The sequence below is a fragment of the Natator depressus genome, chromosome 8, assembly GCF_965152275.1.
Source record: "Natator depressus isolate rNatDep1 chromosome 8, rNatDep2.hap1, whole genome shotgun sequence".
In the NCBI taxonomy this organism is placed as follows: domain Eukaryota; kingdom Metazoa; phylum Chordata; order Testudines; family Cheloniidae; genus Natator; species Natator depressus.
This window is the reverse complement of record NC_134241.1, coordinates 337742-358639: the sequence shown is the minus strand read 5'-3', so window position 1 is coordinate 358639 and position 20898 is coordinate 337742. Positions and strand designations below refer to the sequence as shown.

The 20898-nt window shown below is 49.2% G+C and overlaps 1 protein-coding gene across 4 annotated transcripts; it reads left to right on the top strand.

Moving 5' to 3' along the window:
• The first annotated feature begins 565 nt into the window (after positions 1-565).
• Positions 566-8783, top strand: LOC141992694 (oocyte-specific histone RNA stem-loop-binding protein 2-like). 4 transcript variants are annotated; one of them, XM_074962029.1, is made up of 7 exons: positions 566-709; positions 1573-1650; positions 5805-5903; positions 5967-6071; positions 6394-6556; positions 7287-7403; positions 7784-8783. In XM_074962029.1, exons 1-7 carry the CDS (start codon positions 660-662, stop codon positions 7901-7903), a joined length of 732 nt encoding a protein of 243 aa, XP_074818130.1. In that variant the 5' UTR covers positions 566-659; the 3' UTR covers positions 7904-8783. The 4 variants fall into 4 exon arrangements, with proteins under 4 accessions (XP_074818130.1, XP_074818128.1, XP_074818127.1 ...); XM_074962027.1 differs by lacking the exon at positions 5805-5903 and having other exon boundaries at positions 567-709; positions 7784-8780; XM_074962026.1 differs by lacking the exon at positions 5805-5903 and having other exon boundaries at positions 567-709; positions 6394-6553; positions 7284-7403; positions 7784-8773.
• The last annotated feature ends 12115 nt before the right edge of the window (positions 8784-20898 follow it).

Genomic DNA, 20898 nt, shown 5'->3' with positions numbered 1-20898 from the left:
GCCCCGCCCTGCCCTGGACAGGCTCGCCCCGGAGCCGGAGCCGCGGCCGGTCCCCCCAGCCGGCGGTGCCGCCCCGCCCCGCCCCGCCCCGATCGCGGCTCCGGTCTCGCCCCAGTCCCCGGGTCCCCCCAGCCGCCGGCGCCGCCCCGCCCTCCCCTCATCGCTCCGCGCCCCGCCGCGCCCCGCTCGCCGCCCTGCCCCCGGCCGCGCCCCGCACCGCCCCGCGCCGATCGCGGCTCCGGTCTCGCCCCAGTCCCCGGGTCCGCAGACTTGAATGAAAATAGAACAGGGGGAACTTAAACCTGCCGCCGGATCCCAGCCAATCACAGAGATTGTTGCCTACTGTAGCCAATCAGCGTGACCGGGGGACGGGACCAAACACAACAGCCGCTCTCTGATTGGGTAATGTCCGCGTGACTCAAACGAAGTGAGAGCCTATTGGGGGAGAGAAGGGGGGACGTTTGCTCTTGATATTGGACGGATGGAAGGGGTTCCGCCCACATCTAGCGCTTATTGGCTCTGTGAAGCCAATCACCGCCCCGAGGGCACGTGATTCATGGGGGCGCGCTCTGTAATTAGTAGTGTGGGGGAGGCCCCCCTATTCGACAGGCAAAGCCCTGCCTGGTGACGTGTTGTTGCGCACGCGCACGCCAGTGCCCATGCTGCCGGCGTCCCGCGCGCTGGGTGGCCGGGAGCCGCTGGTCTGCAGGTAGCGGGCGCGTGGGTCCCGTGTCCCGGGGGTGACCTGGGCCGAGCCCGAGCCCGCGCTGCCCTGTGCCCGCGCAGCCGCCCCCCCCCGGCGTCCCCCCCTCATGGGCCCCCCCGGCTGCCCCGGCGGCCCCGCCCCCCCCCGGCGGCCCCTTCCCCGGCTCCCTGGCTGCCCCGGCGGCCCCCCCCCCGTGGGCGTCCCCGCCCCCTCCACGGCTCCCCCCCGGCGGCCCTCCCCGGCGGACCCCCCCCCGTGGGCCTCCCTGGCGGCCCCGCCCCCCCCGGCGGCCCCGGCTCCCCGGCGGTCCTCCCCGCGCTGTGCCGGAGTGCGGGCGGTGCACTCTGCGAGCCTGGCAGACGCCCCTTGCTGCGCTCTGTGGAGCGGGGCCCCGGCTCGCCAGCCGGGTCCTGGTTCGTGGCGGGGGCTGCGAGGCGCTAAATACCCATAAAGAGCGAACGCGCCTGAACCTCGGTGATCGAAGCGGCCCCGCTCCCTGTCGGTGGCTCCCGGGCTTCAGTCAGGGTCAAGAGGGGCAGGAACAGGGCTTGCCGGACGCGGTGCTCTTTAGCCCCTGTCTCGCTTGGCTGACAGCTCCCTTTAGGCTCCGGCAAACGAATTTGGAGGCTTTGTCACCCGGAGCCCTTTGGCTGCTCCCCCTTGGGGTGGAACCTTCTTGGAAGCTCCGTTTTAGCTGACGCAACTTAGGAAAGAGAATTCTGTCCCGTGCAGGCACTGGCTGCAGAAGTTGGTGTTTTCTGTGGGCCAAGGGGTAGGATGGGTCCCTGAGCTAGCTGCCTTGTAGGGCAGGGTTGTGAGCTCTGTCTAGGGTGGAGAATTGATTTTCTTCCATAACTGGCATACAGTTCTCTGTTTCATGACCCTCTTGTTGTCGGATGTGACGAGCCTGCCTCTGGAACCGCGTCTTTATGTGAGAGAGACAGGTGGGTGGAAACACACATGATATGCAGAAGCTTTCTGTCTAGATTATACATAGTTAACAGACATTTGACTCTGGCCTTAGAGATAAAAAGCATATAATTAATGGGGCAAGGATCCCAAAGAGAAAAGGGAGCTGGTGGTGACACATGTCTCTATTTAGGATTATTTCTGTGGTTTCAAGGAGCGGATGATGTTTAATGTAGTGAGCGCATGGGAGGAAGAATGAGCAATTTGTGCTGGAACACACCAAGAGTGAGTTGGATGGCCGGGGGCATAAGAACAGCCATACTGGGTCAGACCAAAGGTCCATCTAACCCAGTATCCTGTCTTCCAACAGCAGCCAATGCCAGGCACCCCAGAGGGAATGAACAGAACAGATAATCATTAAGTGATCCATCCTGTAGCCAATTCCCAGCTTCTGGTAGACAGAGGATCGGGACACCATCCTTCCCATCCTGTCTAATAGCCATTGATGCACCTATCCTCCATAAACTTATCTAGTTCTTTTTTGAACCCTGTTATAGTCTTGGGCTTCATAACATCCTTTGGGAAGAAGTTCCCCAGGTTGACTGTGTGTTGTGTGAAAAAATACTTCCTTTTTTTTGTTTTTAAACCTGCTATCTATTAATTTCATTTGGTGACCCCTAGTCCTTATGTTATGACAAAGAGTAAATAACACTTCCTTATTTACTTTCTCCGCACCAGTCATGATTTTATAGACCTCGATCATATCCCCCCGCAGTCATCTCTTTTCCAAGCTGAATAGTCCCAGTTTTATTAATCTCTTGTCATATGGACCACTCCATCCCCCTAATCATTTTTGTTGCCCTTCTCTGTACTTTTCCTAATTCCAATATATCTTTTTGAGATGGGGCGACCACATCTGCACGCAGTATACAAGATGTAGGGGTACCATGGATTTATATAGAGGCAGTATGATCTTTTCTGTCTTACCATCTATTCCTTTCTTAATAAAAAGAAAAGGAGTACTTGTGGCACCTTAGAGACTAACCAATTTATTTGAGCATGAGCTTTCGTGAGCTACAGCTCACTTCATCGGATGCATACTGTGGAAGCTGCAGAAGACATTATATACACACAGAGACCATGAAACAATACCTCCTCCCACCCCACTCTCCTGCTAGTAATAGCTTATCTAAAGTGATCATCAAGTTGGGCCATTTCCAGCACAAATCCAGGTTTTCTCACCCTCTGCCCCCCCCCCCCCCACAAACTCTCCTGCTGGTAGTAGCCCATCCAAAGTGACCACTCTCTTCACAATGTGTATGATAATCAAGGTGGGCCATTTCCTGCACAAATCCAGGTTCTCTCACCCCCTCACCCCCCTCCAAAATGATTTCCAACATTCTGTTTGCTTTTTTGACTGCCACTGCACACTGAGTGGATGTTTTCAGAGAACTATCCACTGTCACTCCAACATCTTTCTTGAGTGGTAACAGCCAATTTAGACCACAGGTTATGTATAATTGGGATTATGTTTTCCAATGTCCATTACTTTGCATTTATCAACACTGAATTTCATCTGCTATTTTGTTGCCCAGTCACCCGTTTTTGTGAGTTCCCTTTGTAACTCTTCACCACTATTTACCCCTCTCCATTCTGAAAACTGACCATTTATCCTACCCTTTGTTTCCTATCTTTTAGCCAGGTTTCAGAGGGGTAGCCATGTTAGTCTGTATCAGGTAAAACAACAAGGAGTCCTTGTGGCACTTTAGAGACTAACAAATTTATTTGGGCATAAGCTTTTGTGGGCTATAACCCACTTCATCAGATGTATGGAGTGAAAAATACAGTAAACGTGTATAAATAAATTCAATCAAGGTGGATGTGGCCCATTCCCAGCAGCTGACAAGAAGGGATGAATATCAACAGAGGGGAAATTATTAATAATACCTTTTAAAATATTATTTAATTGATAATTAATTTCCCCTCTGTTGATATTCACCCCTTCTTGTCAACTGTTGGGAATGGGCCACATCCACCGTAATTGAATTGGCCTCGTTAGCACTGACCCCCCACTTGGTAAGGCAACTTTCATCTCTTCATGCGCTGTATATTTATACCTGCTTATTGTATTTTCCACTCCATCTTGATCATCCAATTGGCCTACTGGGTGTTTAGCAGGCTTCCTGCTTCTGATGTGTTTAAAAATTTTTTTGCTATTACTTTTTGAGTCTTTGGCTAGCTGTTATTCAAATACTTTTTTGGCCTTCCTAATTATATTTTTACACCTCATTTGCTAGAGTTTATGTTCCTTTCTATTTTCCTCACTAGGATTTAACTTCCACTTTTTAAAGGATGACTTTTTGCCTCTCACTGCTTCTTTTGCTTTGTTTAGCCACAGTGGCACTTTTTTGGTTCTCTTACTTTGTGTTTTAATTTGGGATACACATTTAAGTTGAGTCTCTATTATGGTGTCTCTAAAAAGTTTCCATGCAGCTTGCAGGGATTTCACTTTTGGCACTGTACCTTTTAATTTCTGTTTAACTAACCTCCTCATTTTCATGTAGTCCCCCTTTTCTGAAATTAAATGCTGCGGTGTTGGGCTGCTATGGTGTTTTCCCGCCAGAGGGATGTTAAATTTAATTATATTATGCTCACTATTACCAAGCAGTCCAGCTATATTCACCTCTTGGACCAGATCCTGTGCTCCACTTAGAACTAAATCAAGAATTGCTTCTCCTTGTGGGTTCCAGGACTAGCTGCTCCAAGAAGCAGTCATTTACGGTGTCAAGAAACTTTATCTCTGCATCCCGTCCTGAAGGAACATGTATCCAGTCAATGTGGGGATAGTTGAAATGCCCCATTATTATTGAGTTTTTTATTTTAATAGCCTCTCTAATCTCCCTGAGCATTTCAGTCACTATCATCATCCTGGTCAGGTGGTCGGTAATATATCCCTACTGCTATTTTCTTATTATTAGAGCATAGAATTACTACCCATAGAGATTCTATGGTACACTTTGGTTCATTTAAGATTTTTACTTCATTGAGTCTATGCTCTCTTTCTCATATAGTGCCATTTTCCCACCAGCACGACCTGGTTCAGATACCCCTCTTCTCCCAGTCTCCTTCCTTGCCCAGAATTCCCATTGTTGCTCTGTGGAAAGTGGCACTACATATCCCAGTAGAAGTGTTGCTGTTGCAGAGTGGAACTCTTGGGTTTAATCTCCCAGTGGTCTTGTAGACACTCAGCAGTCCTGAGAGAGTATGTGAAGCTATGGTAAGATGTGGGGCTATAGATTTAGTTTTGTCACATTGCTTAGTTGTCCTATATTTTTTACTCTGACAGTTAAGATGTCATCCTATTTACTAAGCACTGACACTTCTTGACCCTGTATAAAACATAAAGTCCACCACACGAAGAAGCTTAGTCTAAAAGATAAACAGAAAATAAGATCGGAAGAAGGTGTTACATTCAAGCATTTTCCTGAGTCGCCATTTTCTCTTTTGTAGATGAGGCTGAAGGGATCACTGCTGATGGCAATGGGTATTTGGGGATGGGATGACACCCCTTGACTTGTTCTTATGTCCTTGGCCTGATAGGAGGAGTGTATAGATCAGCCACTGATACTTGTTACAGTATAGAAACCTGCCAGTTAATGAAGGTTTAGCTTAATTGGCAGTTGGCTATTTGACTTTTCTAAAGATATATACATCTGCATTTTTGTGTGTGGTAGATATATATTTGTATCTATTTGACTGTTTTCCTTCCCCCTCCTTTGTAAACTCTGGGGCAAGGACTGTCTCTCTGTGTCTATATAACATGCAGCACAATGGGGCTCTGATTCTGAGTGGGGGACTAAGAGTACCACTGCAATACACACAATCTTAGAATATGACTGGCTGCCTTGATCATGCATCCTGGGCTTCCATCAACAGACCCCAGAGCTGGCCTGGAGTAATCCTGTTGCCCTCTCAGGAGAGGGCTGACAGGTCTTAGTGCTTCAGTTCTGAGTTTCAAAGGAATAAACTGTCCCAGAAGCTGAGCTGGATCCTCTGTACCTCTATGATAACTGGGCAATGCAGCTTTAGTTCTGCTTCCCAGGACCAAACAGTCTGGATGCAGTGGGTCACACCTGGCTGTGACACAAGCAAGTTTATCGTGCAACGAACTTTCTTTTCCTTGGGACAGGCCCTTGTCATCAAAGCCCTTCTCCCCTGGAGTTAAGACAGTCAGCGTGGGAATTGGCACAAGGCCAGGCCTAGCAAGAGGAGCCAGCTCAGGATTGAGGTGTGTTGGATGCATGCTGACCATGTGGCTTGTCCAGGGCTGACTTCTGTGTCTCTTCACTAGATCTGATACTGAGACAGACGATACCATCCTGCAGAGGAGACAGAAGCAGATAGACTATGGGAAGAATACTGTTGGCTACCAGCACTTCCGACAACAGGTCCCCAAGTGAGGTGGTCCCTGGCTTTCACCTCCACTTCCCATATAAGTCTACTGGTTCAGACTCCCCCACCAACTGAAGAGATACTTGAAACTGATGTAAAGTGACTTCCTTCCTTCTGATCCTGCCTAAAGGCAACTTCCTGTTCCTGCCTCCTTCCAAAAGTTGCAGAAACTTGGCATATTCAGAAGCCTTTGGAGTGTGCTTCCTACATCCTATTGGGGACCTATTAGTGTTTGCTCCTGCTGGGTTAGGGTGGTCCTGATGCTGGGGTGAGGAATGTTTAACGGAAGCACCTGGTCACTAATACATGTTATGCTTCATTCCCAGGGCCGCTCGGCAGCCAGGGATTCACCCCCAAACTCCAAATAAGTACAAGAAATATAGCCGCCGGTCCTGGGACATGCAAGTCAAGCTGTGGAGACGGGCATTGCATGCCTGGGACCCGCCCACCCAGCATCCTCTCCTGTGTGGACAAGGACTTCCAAGGAAAGTGTCTTCCAGTTGCCCGTGGCTCCTCTAGAGTCTTGTAGGGGAGAAACTCTTCTGGGAGGAGGAAGTGGCAGAAGCCTAGCAACATGAAATGTGGAGGATCCCCCAAATCAATGGGTGTCCTTCCCAGCGCTTCCTAGGATATCTCTGGATATAGTGGCCATTACACTGAGCTGCCCTAGGCAGCAGGTAGCTGGAGTGAACGGTATGTTAACATGCCTGGGAGCCTGTGAAGCTTGGCACTCTATGGCACTGAGAGGTAGGTATCAGGAGCCTTATACTATAGAAGGGAGGGATTGATGCAAGCAAATCCTACCAGGTGCTCAAATGTCCCAGTGGTGAGTATAGTATAAATTCCCCAGTGTTCCGGAAAATGCTTCTCCGTGTTGTATGTGATGTGTGCCTGCGTTGCCCTCTTCCCCAGCTGCATGGTGGGCATTGGGGAGAAAAGCCCAGGGGACTGGGACTCCAATTGCTGGGTTTGATGAGAGAGCAAGGACTAGGTCCAGCATCTCCTGTCTCTTCCATCAGTGCTCCCTGGAGAGGAGTCATGCATACCCCTCCCAGTCTGGACACAAGGGGATGAAGGGCCTGATGATTTTTCCTAGGTTTGAAGCATGGAGTGGGATGACAGCACTGGTTCATGTGATGACCGGTGCACCCAGTTACCTGCTGCTCCTTTTCACTGACTGAGTCAGTGTGATTTAAATTGCTGTTTGTTTGCAAGGCAGGAGCTGGTGACTCTCTCAGGAATGATGGAGACAAACTCTTTGTGCGGCTTCTCAGAAGACTGGCCTGGTGCCCTGAGGCCTCTTGAAAATCTGCCAGGAGAATCACTGGGCGGACAGGTATTTGGGCTTTGATTGGGCTTGCTTTCTCCTGTTCCTGCTGGTGACAGGGACTTAGGGCAGCAGTAGGGAATGCTATTTAATGGTTCATTGCGAGCACAGGAGTACGTGGCACAGGGTGATCACCAGCTTGTCAGGAGGGGGTATTGTCTGTGAGGTGCAGTCTGGAAGTCTTGTACCTTCCTCTGGACCCACTCTGATGCAGAAAGTATTGTTGATCATTGTCCTGGGGAAGGGGAGAATAGAGGGGAAAGGATCCTCAGGGCTCAGTGTCCTCTCCAGGGGGACACTGTCATGCTTCGGATTGCGGGTGTGTGCATCTCACATCAGGTTCGTTTTCTTTCCTTCCTATTTCTTTGTCTTCTGTCCTGTTTTCACAGTTGGCTGGCCTGTCATTTCCTGGCTGCTCCTCTCCATGGCTGCCCCAGATCCACTCAAACTTGCTGCCCTTCCTAGGAAATGTGCACACCTGCCCATACTGCTCCTGGATGGAGCTATAAGGAGAGTCCAGTGCATTTGTTGCCCCAAACACTGTCATTTCTGAGGCGTGGGAAGAGCTCAGGCATCAAGTTACATACAAGCCCAGCTGCAAGGATCTCCTGAGCTCATGGAGGACATTAAATTATCCTGAAGCTTGCCCCTGGGACAGAAAGGGGGCTTGGTGTTAGTGTTCAGGCTTGGAGCTGAGCATCAGACCCCTTACACAATGCACAAACAGAGAGGTAGCTGCTGGGTTTGTATCTCCTCCCACAACCCAACCTCCAACGTTGTAGAGAGAGCTTTCTGTCATCTCAGTACCTGTAACCCCAGGCATTGCAGTGAATGTCAGCACACATAGGACCAATTCTTTCTGCTTCCCTTCAGGAATCTGTTTGGTCTCCTGTGTTCAAGGGAAAGCTATATAGAAGGGGTTGGAAAAATGGAAACTGAGGTCAATAAAATTTCCCCAAAGACTCTATAATAGCTGCTGGCTGGGTTCTTTTTCTGTCTGTAGGCCTCTGGGGCTCTGCTCACCACAGGCAGGTTCAGGGAGGCTTTGGCAATTCATGAGGACTCAAATAATGGGGAGTTGTGACCCTTCCCGCAGTGTGGGCACTCCACAAGCTAAGTAAGGATGTCCTTCTGCGCATTGAGTAGCGAGGAGGGGAAATTCTTGGCAGCAGTTTCAGGCCCAGCCCAGAGGAGAAGTTATGGGAGAGGGGAGACAACAAAAGGCACAAGGAAACCATGAGTCTTAAGGGAGGAAATTTGCCTTGCCACAGGGTTAATGTCTCCTTAGGGGTTGCTGCTGCCCTTCTTGCCATTGGTTGGAGGTGAAGATGATTAAATATTTACCATGAACAGGATCCTGGAGATCTGCACTATCCAACCCCTCCACAATTGAATATGATGAGCCAGTCAGGAGGCTCTGGCCAGGCCATGCTCTAGTAACCACCTAGCACTTTCCTTCAGCGGTGGGAAAGGACTCCGAGGCTTGGAAATCCAGGGCAGGTGGAATCTGGGCAAAGAGGGTGTGGCCTGTGCAGATCTGGGCTAGAGGGAAAACTTCACTCCCTTCTCGGGGTCCTGCTGTAAAGTCACATGCCCTGCCTGTGACCCCACCATGGGAACAGGTGATGTTTCCCGCACATCCTGCCCTTACAACAGGTTTCTTTGGGGGCTGAGTACCCCTCTTCCTGGTGCTGGCTACAGTGTGTTAAGGGGCCTCTCCTGCTGCCTCCCTCCCACCCCAAGTTGGACGGGGGCAGCTGGCGGTGCTGCTGAAGGGGATCCACTGAAAGGAGACTCTGCCCCCCTCGTGTTGTTACTCCCTCCTCCCTGGGGGCGGGGGGAGGCTGGTTTTGTGTGAGGTTATCGGGGGGGGGGAGGGGGGATATGCGGGCAAGTCTGGGGGGAGGGTGACTTTGGGAGGGATCGAAGGGGGTTGGTGGGGGGGCCGCTCGGATGCCGCCCCTTGACTACAATTCCTGTCGTCCTTTGCTGCACGGTACAGTCTGAAGGGGGAGGCGCTGGGGCTGAGCTGGGTGCGGGGGGAGCCCCGAGGTGGGGCCGCGCCAGATCCCGGTTGGTGACTCCGGCTTGGCCTCAGTGGGCGCGTGGCGGGTGGGCCCGGCGCTGGCTCGGAGCGGAGCCACCCGGAGTGGCGGGTCCCGCCTGGCTCCCTCGGTCTGTGACGTGGGGCAGCCTGTCCGGTCCCACAGCCCAGAAACAACTGGGGGCGGCGGGGCGCCTTGAGCGCTGGGGCCCCTGCCTCTTCTAGGGCCCCAGCTGCACCTCCCCGCCCTCTCTGCTGGCAGCCCCCTGTCTCCTCACCCCAGCTAGCAGCCTCCTGCCACTTTCAGACACAAGTATCAGCCTGCGCTGGGGCAGCAGGGGAAGGCTGGGCTGATGTCCCCCACGTGCTGCTCTGGGTCAGTGCTGGGGGCAAGGGGGCCTGAGGCTGCTGGCACCTTCTGTGCTGGTCTAGTATTGCCATTGCGGGGGAATGACTGGGCTGGATGGGCTGCTGACGTTGGGGGACCTTGCTCTGCTTCAGTGTCTGTTTGATTTTCTCAGGCCCTGCGGGGAGACCTCCCCTCATCGCCAGGGTGCCTGGCACTGTAGCCTGTGAGTCTCTGTCCCTCTTTCTGCTTATGTGACCGGCTGTGGGATCAGTTGGCACTTGGTATGCTTGGAGCAGCTCAGGGGGGAGCACATCGTTTCCCTGGGTTGAGGTTTGACTGGGCCCAGCAGCGTCCTGGATGAAGGGGGGTGAGTTGACTTGAAAGGGTTTAGGCTGAGAATGGAAGTTGCCCACTCCCAGGACAGCTGATGCAGGTGGCAAAGGGATCAGAGCAGTTGGCTCCTTTTTACTAGGAAGCAGCATAAAGGCCCATAGGGTTAGGTTGGCTGTTTAGTTTTGCTTTCAGCTTTGGAGATTTCTCTGCTCGCAGCCTTGGTGTGCTTCCCGCTGTAGCTTGCGTTAGATTAGGCAGATCAATTCCCTCTTGCTGCTGGATGTTGTGTGTTGGAAAACCCTCTGGAAGCTAGGTGCTGTTGGCTTCCTCCTCTCGCACACAGAGAGATGCCTTAAACCAAGTCAGCCTGCTCTGTGGTGGTGGTCACTAACTGAAGTTGCAAGGGGCGCTGCATCTGGCTTCTGGTAGTAAGTGAGGAGCTGCTGCCTGTTGCTGGCTTTGCCCCATGTGGATCCTGGAGTTTGCACCCCGATGAGATTAAATTGTATAAATCATTGGTTCTCAACCAGGGGCCCTGGGGGGCCATGAGCAGGTTTCAGGGTGTCCACCAAGCATGGCTGGCATCAGACTTTCTAGGGCCCAGGGCAGAAAGGCAAAGCCCCGCTGCATGGGATTGCAGCCGGGGCCCCCGAGCCTCACCACCATGGGCTGAAGTTGAAGCCTGAGCAACTTAGCTTTGTGGTGCCCCCGTGGCATGAGACCCAAGGCAGCCTTGGCTGCTTCTTTGAGTGCTGTCCCTGTGGGTGCTCCACTCCAGGTGATGGTGCGTCCCGGCACTGTTACCTGGAGTGGAACACCCACAGGGACACATCTCGAAGAACCTCAGTTACTGCAAGGTGAGTAACTTTCTCGTTTATATGCAGAAAACAGTTGTGGCACAGATGGGCTGTGAAGTTTTATAGCAGGTTGGGAGGTGGGGGCCTCAGAAAGAGAGGCTGAGAACCCCTTGTATAAATAACGCTTTTCTCTCTCTAATGGCACCCGCCAGAGGAGCTTAATGTGCTTTACTAATGTTAGTGGATTAAGTTTCCCTTAGGCATGTCTGGGGCAGAAAGAGCTGACATGCCTTGCCCAAGATAATACAGGGAGCCTGTGGCAGAACTGGGACTAGACCTCAGGGGCCCTATGCTGTAGCTACAGCCACAGCACTGTGCAACCTGTCCATTAGTTATTTTCATTACTGAAAGGGCAGAATGTTTATTGGGTCCCAATAAGATTGCTAATTCCACCCACTGCCCTAAGCTCGGGGTGGTGAGTTTGTTTACCAAAGTTGCTTCAGGGTTGGGGAAAGGAGGTGATATTCCAACTGCTAAGGAGGGAGAATGGTTCATTTGGTTGGTGCAGAAACCAGAAGCTCGACCTGCAACTTGATTGGTCCTGGGATTACAGGAGGAAGATGAGGGCTAGCTATAGAGGCTGGGCTCATTAAGTGTGCCTGGGATGTGGGGGCTGAAGGAAAGAAGCCTTCATTGGATAGGGTGATGGAAGCAGCTAGAGCTCAGTGAGGCAAGCAAAAACCTTTGTCTGAGCCCCCCAAAAGTGACGAAACAGATCCTTATGGGATGGTGATGAGCTAGTGTATTCTGAGCCTGGGAAGGCTATGATTCTGGGTGAGGTGATTCTGTGGCTCAAATAAGTATCAGTAGCTTGTTTCAGGCTGTCTGGGGCTAGTTTCATTCAAGGAGACTTAGAGCACAGTATTTGCTCCCTCGGCTCTAAGTAGCAAGCCTGGGGTGCACAAGCAGATTCTCTGACCTTGGGGCTGTGCCTGATGTTGCTAATGTGTCTGTTTGTGTTATAGGGTTGGTGGGGATGGAGTGAGAGGTGTCTAGCCAGGGATGAAGATGGTAGTTCAGTAGGTACAGTAGCAGCATGATGGCCCTTGAACAAGACTGGACTTGTTGGAGGAGGAGGAAAGATAGCAGGAGGTAGGAGGTGGGGGCTCTAAGGTTGTGTTGGTGCCAGGCCTCCAGAAGTCATGATTGCAGAGCGACCGCAGAAACAGAGTCCGGAAGAGCTGAAATGCACATTCTTCAAGTCAGCCTGTAAAGATGTTTCTCTGCCTCAACCTTGCAGGTTTAGTCCATGTTGGAAATATCAAGATTATTTTTAGTTGTGGGAGGTAGGGTCCACATTCTGCATTTGTACTGAACCAAGGTCCCAGGGTGGTGTCAGTGGACGCTGTGCTGCAAGATTTGCCAGCTTTCAGGCTAGCTATAAAGTTGGAGCCTGTGTGACCTGTGGTCACTAAACAGCGCCAAGCATTTGTGGGCTTAACCTGTGGCCCTAGCTCAGGTAATCGCATTCTGCCCTCTAAATTCTCCATGCAGTTTTGGTAGGATACAGCATTCCAATTCACTTCAGCCCTAAACTCTTGTGCAGCGCTGCTTGCGCTCTTATTGAGACTATTGTTCCTGTCATGGAAGTGTCCTCATCTGCTGTGTGGGCAGCAAGCCTTGGGAGGTGTTCATCTTTTTCTCTTTTGTAGAGGTCTTTGGGATCCCTTAGGCTGAAAGGCAAGTTGTTATGAGAAAGTATCTTCCACTGTATTAGCAGGAATGTTGTAAGCAACACGAAGTAATTCTTCCACTCTACTCCACACTGATAAGGCCTCAACTGGAGTATTGTGTCCTGTTCTGAGCACCACATTTCAGGAAGATGTGGACAAATTGGAGAAAGTCCAGAGAAGAGCAATAAAAAATGATCAAAGGTCTAGAAAACATGACCTATGAGGGAAGACTGAAAAAAATTGGGTTTGTTTAGTCTGGAGAAGTGATAACAATCTTCAGGTATGTAAGAAAGGGCGTTTAAAAGAGGAGGGTGATAAATTGTTCTCCTTAACTACTGAGAACAGGACAAGAGGCAATGGGCTTAAATTGCAGTAAGAGAGGTCTAGGTTAGACATTAGGAAAAACTTCCTAGCTGTAAGAGTGAATAGCACTGGAACAAATTACCTAGGGAGGTTGTGGAATCTCTGTAACTGGAGGCTTTTAAGAACAGGTTAGACAAACATCTGTCAGGAATGGTCTAGATCAGTGGGTCCCAAACTTTAACAACCTGTGAACCCCTTTCACTGAAATATCAAGTCTCACGAATCCCCTCCTAAAAATGAACATTTCCAGGGATTTTCTCCTTTACCTGAGTATAAATTATAAAAGTAGTGATCTTGGAAATATAAAATTTCTTTTTGACATGCTTATTACATGCTATTTATTATTAATTATTTATCATTACAGTATTTTTATTACATTATGAAAACAGCAACACTCTTCCAAGATCTCTTTCGTAGCTTGTATCACTTTGAATAAGCCTGTTATAAGACAAGGCTCCTATGTTTCATCAGGGAGTATCAGATGTGAAACAGCAGGAAGGGATTTCAGAAGCCAACTCAAAGAGTTCCTCCTACACAAGCATTCAGGTCTTGAGCAGTCCAGGCAAACAGCGCACGTTATAACAAAGCTTAAACTTGTTCTTCATAATTTTAAAAACAATACTAGCTGCCTATTTAATTTTAAAAACAGCAAAAAATATCCACCTCCCCTTCTATTTCTTATAAAGAGTCTTGAAGTTTAAATCTCCTCAGTGTGATGGATATGCTTGCTTTGATCTGCTTAGCTCTTGGAAGTCCAGGGACTCTGGGCTGCTGGCCCCATGCTGCCCGGGATCCCTAGGGACAGCTCTGTCCACCATTAGGGAATTTTTCCCCGAGAACCCCCTGTAACATTTTGCAAAACCCCAGGGGTTCACAAACCCCAGTTTGGGAACCACTGGTCTAGATCAGTGTTTCTCAACAAGCAGTCCGTGGACTGGCCCCAGGGGTCCTTGCAATCTCCCTGACACAGTTTAGGAAGGCAGCAAACTAATCCATGGTATCAAAAAGGTTGAGAAACATTGGTCTAGATAATGCTTAAGGAGTGAACTAGATGGCCTGTCGAGGTCCCTTCCAGACCTACATTTCTATGATTTTCCATAGTTCAGCATGTTACTAACTTTTTTGTAATAAGCCTGTTTTTTGTCTCCTCTTCCAACCCTCAAAATATTAACCCAAACAAATTCATTATGCCTGAAATCTCACCTGTGGTCTTATGCTCAGAGAAAACTTTTTTTGTTTGGGGGTGGGGAGAAATCTCTGCTACTTAACCCCACAGTTGCTCCTTTGGGATCATTGGCCTCTGGGCATAACTCTGGCGCCTGCTTTGGATCTCTGCTCCTGAAGGGTGAGGGGGATGTGGGCACGGGAGAAGAGAGGCGGAAGCGCTGGAGTAGCTGCTTGAGCGCTGGAGTAATGCATGAGTTGCTTGAGCATTGCAATAGCAGCATGTTGAAACTTACAAGTTGCTATTTGAGAGAGGCAAGGTAAGTGAGGGAATACCTTTTTATTGGACCAACTTCTGTTGGTGGAAGGTACAAGCTTTCGAGCTACACGGAGCTCTTCTTCCTGTCTGGGGAAAGAAGCAGAAGTTGTTGTTTGGAATTTCACTCTGCTTGGGTAGTTTAACTTGAAAATGTATTTGGGACTAAGGAGGGCTTGAAGTTCTTGACCCCTCTCTTCAGGGCCGGTGCAACCACTAGGCAAACTAGGCGGTCGCCTAGGGTGCCAAGTGGTTGGGGGCGGCGGTGGAGCAGAGGTAAGCTGGGACCGGGGGGTGCGGGGAGCAAGTAATGGGGGGGTGGCGGCGCACAGGGGAACCTCTCCCTGCCCCAGCTCATCTCTGCTCTGCCTCCTCCCCTGAGCACCGCCCTGCTCTGCTTCTCTCCCTCCCAGGCTTGTGCGACCAAACAGCTGATTGGCGCCGCAAGCCTGGGAGGCGGGAGAAGCGGCGGCATGCTCGGGGAGGAGGCAGAGCAGAGGTGAGCTGGGGCGGGGAGCTGCTGCAGGGGGGGCTCCCTGGGCTGAGGGGATGGGGCGGCGCAAGGTGGAAGTTTCTTTTGCCTAGGGCGCAAAACCTCCTTGCACCGGCCCTGCCTCTCTTGCATCAGCAAATCTGTTTTGCTTCCAAACCTTACCTTGCTGCAGAGTAATTTTCCAAAGGGAAATTGTGTGGTAGTTCCTCCCTGCTTGTCCAGTCCTGAACCTAAGATTTACATTAGCAAATCTTCTCTCTCCCCAGACCCTGTCCCTGTCCCTCCTCCTCCCTCTGAGCTCCCGTGTTTTGCACCCTGCTGTGTTGAACCTGCACTGAAATACCCATTGGCAATCAGTAGGATGGCTTGACTTAAATCAAAGTGAATTAAATCACTGATTTTATTAATGAGTTAAGTCAGCAAGCAGGAAACTTTAAATAATTGATTTTAATCTTGTTTTGCATTTGTACTTTTAGTTATTTTCTAAAGAGCGGTTCATTCAGATTGGTTGATATGTAGAATTGCAACTCAATATAAACTTCTTGCTAAATTTGATACTACTTTGTGCCGACCAGGAGGATACACTATATCTATACACATTTATTTAAGCAATTATGTAGATCAACATACATTCATTTGGATTCTTAATTTTTACATTTTTTATTGTTAGAACAGTTTTCAAACTTCTGATCACCGCCCCCTTCTTTGTGTCTGCAGTAGTTTACACTCCCCCCCCCCACCACACAAGTCATATACCGATTAAAAAAATATCAACATGCAATTCTCACTAAATATTAAAAACAGTAAGGCATTGATTCAAACAGGCTTTTTTGTTTTTCACTTGTTTTTTTTCCTGTTGCATGAATGAGCCAACAATCCATAGTAATAAGAGCAAAAGGAAAACTGTGATTGTGGTAGATGCTTACAATTAAATGTGCACACTGTGTTGTAGCAAACAGATTAACGTACAGATTAGCAACTACTTCGTATAATGTTATGCAAATTTAACAGAAATCCATCAAAATGCACAGCACCTTCTGAAGACCTGATATGTCTGGGGCAGCGGTTCTCAAACTTCATTTCACCGTGACCCCCTTCTGACAACAAAAATTGCTACATGACCCCACAAGGGGGGACTGAAGGCTGAGCCCCCCTGAGCCCTGCTGCCCAGGCTGGGGGGGGGGGGAGGGAGAGATGAAGTCCAAGGGCTTCTGCCCTGGGTGGGGGGCATATAACTTCCGCCCTGGGTGGTGGGGCTTGGGCTTCAGACTTGCTGCAGCCCAGGGCCAACACCAGCCTTGGCAGGGCTCGGTCCCACTTTGGGGTCCCAACCCACAATTTGAGAACCCCTGATCTGGAGGAATCAACTTTACTAGTTATTCATTGGTGTGGGCAAAATGTGTGCAGTATTTTTTTCCTAATGCTTCTCACGCCCCACCCCCCCTCTCCCCCGAATACACTGTGTCCCCCAATTTCAGAGTGTTAGAAAATGGTGAGTGACATAATTCTTATTTACTAGATGATGACTTTCTACTTGTGATCTGTGTTAAGCTACATTAGGATGGAAATTGGAATTCAATTAAAAATTCTCAAAACGGCATTTTAAAATTGTTTTTATTTGCTAAATAAAACCATCTTAAATGTGCTGGAGACATAAAGTAAGTTTATCAAAACATGTTACATCAGTATGTTTTTTAAATATATTAAACAAAGGAATTATTAACTGTGCTTAGTGAGCTGATTGTTTCTAATCACCACAGACCAGATTCTCAAAAGTATTTAGTTGCAGAAAAGTGCATATTGGGATTAGGTGCCTAACTCCATTGAAATCCATAGGGATTAGTTGCACAACCTGCTTAGGCACCCAAAAGTACCTGTATCTACATCAAGTAGTCTACAACTTTAGGTGCCTAAATACCTCTGACAATCTGGCCCCATATCCTTCAACTTCTTAAAATTAGTAGATCTCCTTTCCCACCTGTTTTTTATTCACAGACTAGAAGAGGAAAACAAGCTTTCCTGCTTTTTCAACTTCCATTTGGTTTCTCAACTTTGAACTAGTCAAACTGAAGAAAACAGTCTCTCCATCTGCTACCTAAACTGAAACGAAAAGTAATTAAGGCAAAAGCTTTTCTGCACAACAGAAACTGAAAGTACTTCCATTTGGGAAAAATGTGACTACCACCATTCCTTCTATTGTAAAGACTGACAATAATATAGATACTTACCTAATGCAGCTCACGATGTTGTGGCATATTTATAACACTTGAGTTGACCTCAAAAGTTAATGTTTCCTACTGATTTGGTGTTTAATTAAAGAAGTAACACCCTCTGACTCATTAAAATTTGAGGAGGGCTCCCTGTTGCAGCATATTTTTCATGTAAGTGATTTTAATGGAATGTGGGGAGTTTAGGCCTTAAGAAGTTGCCATAATTTCAAATTTAATTTTAAACAGGTTTGATTTTTAAAAAGAAAATGTATTTAATATACTTTTTTTTAAGGGGGGGGGGGAAATCAATTTTTATCCTGCCTGAGGATCAGTAAAAGGGGGAAGAAGATACCAGGAGAAGATGCTAGCTCAGTTGCTCACTAGGCTCAGACATGGATCATGAGGAGGGAGGCTGGGAGAGGAGGGAGGCTGGGACAGCAGGGTTTCATGACAAAGAACAGCACACTTCTTACACATACTTCCCGCCATCAGTTTTACATGTGGCCAACTATTAGTCCATGACTTGTGCCCCACTGATGTGATGGTGGTAAGTGCCTCAGATTTGCTACTGCATCCAGCATCACAAGATGTTTCTGCTAAAGTGATTAGCAGTGAAATAGTTAATGGCATTGATAGTCTGCTGTTGTGCTTAGGAGTTAACCCATCACTAAATTCACATCTGCCAACTGTTGGCTGCAGCCTTGGCCCCAATCCAATTGTCAGCCCATAATTCAGTCATGTTTGGAAGGCTTTCTTCACAGCCATAAGGTCTAGAAACTTTAAAACAAAGCCAAGTGTGTTCTCCCAACACCTCCTGAGGCTCTCTGCTTTGAGTGTATCTCCTCAGCCCACACACGCACCTTTCCCCAAGGGCCCCTCACTTGAGTGCATCCCTCCTAACACCCCCAAACCTGCCCCTTAGATGCTCTAGGTTGAGTGTCTGTCACTTCTCCACACACACACCTGCCCCCAAGGACCCCTGCTGATATTTTTTTTGTTTTTCAGTTATTCTCCTATATTTTAAAGTGTTTTTCCCTCTCTGCTGTAGCAGCTCTATTTGCAGAGGAATGTGAGACATGAACAAGAGGAGAAAACAATGTGACTGATTATACCCAAAGTGCTGTCAGATGCCTAACAGAAGTTAACTGAAAAAAGAGACAGGTTTCAGAGGGGTAGCCATGTTAGTCTGCATCAGCAAAAACAACCAGGTGTCCTTGTGGCACCTTAGAGACTAACACATTTATTTGGACATAAACTTTCATGGGCAAAAACCCACTTCCATCAGATGCATGGAGTGGAAAATACAGTAGGCAGGTGTATATATTACAGCACATGAAAAGATGGGAGTTGCCTTACCAAGGGCGGGGGGGGAGGGCAGTGCTAACAGGGCCAATTCAGTCAAGGTGGAAGTGGCCTATTCCCAGCAGTTGACAAGAAGGGGTGAATCTCAACAGAGAGAAAATTACTTTTTGTAGTGCTTACGAGGCCAATTCAGTTTCCCCTCTGTTGATATTCACCCCTTCTTGTCAACGGGAATAAGCCACTTCCACCTTGACTGAATTGGCCCTGTGGGATTTGGAGAAGGGGCCCGGGGAGGAAATAACTCGGTGGTTTGAGCATTGGCCTGCCAAACCCAGGGTTGTGAGTTCAATACTTGAGGGGGCCATTTAAGGATATGGGGCAAAAATCTGTTGGATGATTTAATTGGGGATTGGTCCTGCTTTAAGAAGGGGGTTGGACTAGATGATCTCCTGAGGTCCCTTCCAACACTGATATTCTATTATTCTAGTCCAGTTGGGGAGTGTTCAGAGATGATGCACTAGGTCAGTGAGGACTCCACAAAGGCTTGGAGATGCACGGGAGGAGGACACAAAAAGTGTCTAATTGTGTGGTTTGCGCAGACTAAGGTAGGGGGGAGTGAAAAGAGACCAGAACAGAGGAGCTAGGGGAAAGGTATGTGTTTGATACTATTTTAGTGTGTGCACTATATTTTCCTCTCTGATTACAATGTTATCATTCAGGTGGCAGCAAGGAAATGCATCTACTCATTGGGCAGGGGCTGGGCACTTGCTAACTCAATAGGGGCTCTTGCATGATTGGGTCTGGCTGGGGACTCACTCTCCAGCCAGAACACCATGTGGGTCAGGAACTCCACTGGGCACTGCAAAAATCCACTGTAATCCTGTCTATGGTTCCACAGGGTGCTGTGATAAGTTTTGCAGAGGTGTCCCTTATCTGTTCAGTGCTTCTGGATCTGGAGGAGAAGCTTGTTATTGCTGCTGCTGCCTGTAGGGATGTTGGGGAGGTTTCACCCTTCCTGTGATGCGGTGATTCCATGTGTTTCCCTTCATAGCCTTTGCCTGATCACACAGATGTGGCTTCTACAAGATGAACCAGGTAGGGTGTAAGGAGTGGGGTAAGAAGGGAGAGCCAGGGTTTTTTGGAGAGGGGGTTGTTTGTTGGGGTTTTTTTGTAGATTTTTTTTAAGGCAGGAAGGAACTATTACTATCATTCAGTCAGATCTCGTGAACAATACAGACCAAAGAACTTCACCCAATAAATGCATTAAGCCCAGAATTTCTGTTTGAGCTATAGCATCTTAGAAAGATATCCAGTCCTGATGTAAAGAGTGCAATGATGGAGAATCTGCTAGGCCTGCAGAAAAAACATGCCCAAATTCCCCAAAGTAAAAAGGTAGGACTTGACACTTCAAATGTTTGAAAAAAAAGTCAGAAGAAAAACACTGTTTTAGGCTGTTGAATATACAATGAAAGGTAAACAAGTGTCATGATCTGGCCAGGAGGGTTTGTATCCTTGTTAATGTTCAGCCTATACAGGTAACTGCAGATGAAACTGTGTCCTATGTAAATGGCTGGTCCTCTTCTGTATACAGAAGTTGATCCCAACAGGTGAGGATGAAGAGAGGTGCTGCTGGCTTTGTGTAAATCTGTATCTGTGCTATCACTGCAGACTGGGAAGAGGGAAGATTGTCAGGGCCATGTAATTGCACACCTTGCAGACTGCTCCTGTTCCATAACAGTCCAGGAAGCAGAGCAATTAGGGGCTGGAGCTGGTACTGCAGGCAGGGAGCCTTTCCCGGTGCTATGCTAGGGAAATCTCACACTGGCACATTCATCCTCCTTGCTAGCACTGCTGGAAGGAAGGGCTCTGCTCTAGCTTCCTAATCTTTCTTGTTTGGTTGACAGAAGCCGTTCTCAGGAGGCCTCTGTTTCTTAGACAGGTCTGAGGAAGGCAGGGCTGCATCGTGGTTCTTGGCTTGCAACCCGCAAGCCCCTTCAGCCCCATCAGCAGCTACGGCCAAGTGCTGAGTGAGGAAGAGGAAGATGAGGCAAGAAACCGAAGCTGGCACCTGGCCAGCCAGAGGACGTTTTTCCAGCAGGACTTCAGGGACCGGGACCGGACTGAAGAAGCGAGGGGTTGCATGTACACTCCGGAACTGCGGAGCCCCCCCACTGGCGGGAGCGTCGCGCCCACGGAGGCGGCCGCTGCTCAGGGCGTCAGCGCCGCGGGGGCCGGGCGGGGCAGCGGCCCTGGCCCAGATGAGTTTTTTTAAAGGAAAAAGTTAAAAGTTGCTTCAGTGAAACGTGTGTAGCGGGGGGGCGGCGCCGAGTCCTGCCGCTGGGCTGGGGCCACTGCCCCGTCCCTGCGCACCCGGGGCGGGGCGGGGCGGGGCGGGGGCCC

Bases quoted from the DNA above. Each gene is read 5' to 3' on its own strand.
- LOC141992694 (XM_074962029.1), top strand. From the start codon at position 660: ATGCTGCCGGCGTCCCGCGCGCTGGGTGGCCGGGAGCCGCTGGTCTGC. The intron at 710-1,572 runs GTAGCGGGCGCG...ACTGGCATACAG, and splicing joins CGGGAGCCGCTGGTCTGCAG to TTCTCTGTTTCATGACCCTC. The intron at 6,557-7,286 runs GTGTCTTCCAGT...TTTGCAAGGCAG, and splicing joins GACAAGGACTTCCAAGGAAA to GAGCTGGTGACTCTCTCAGG.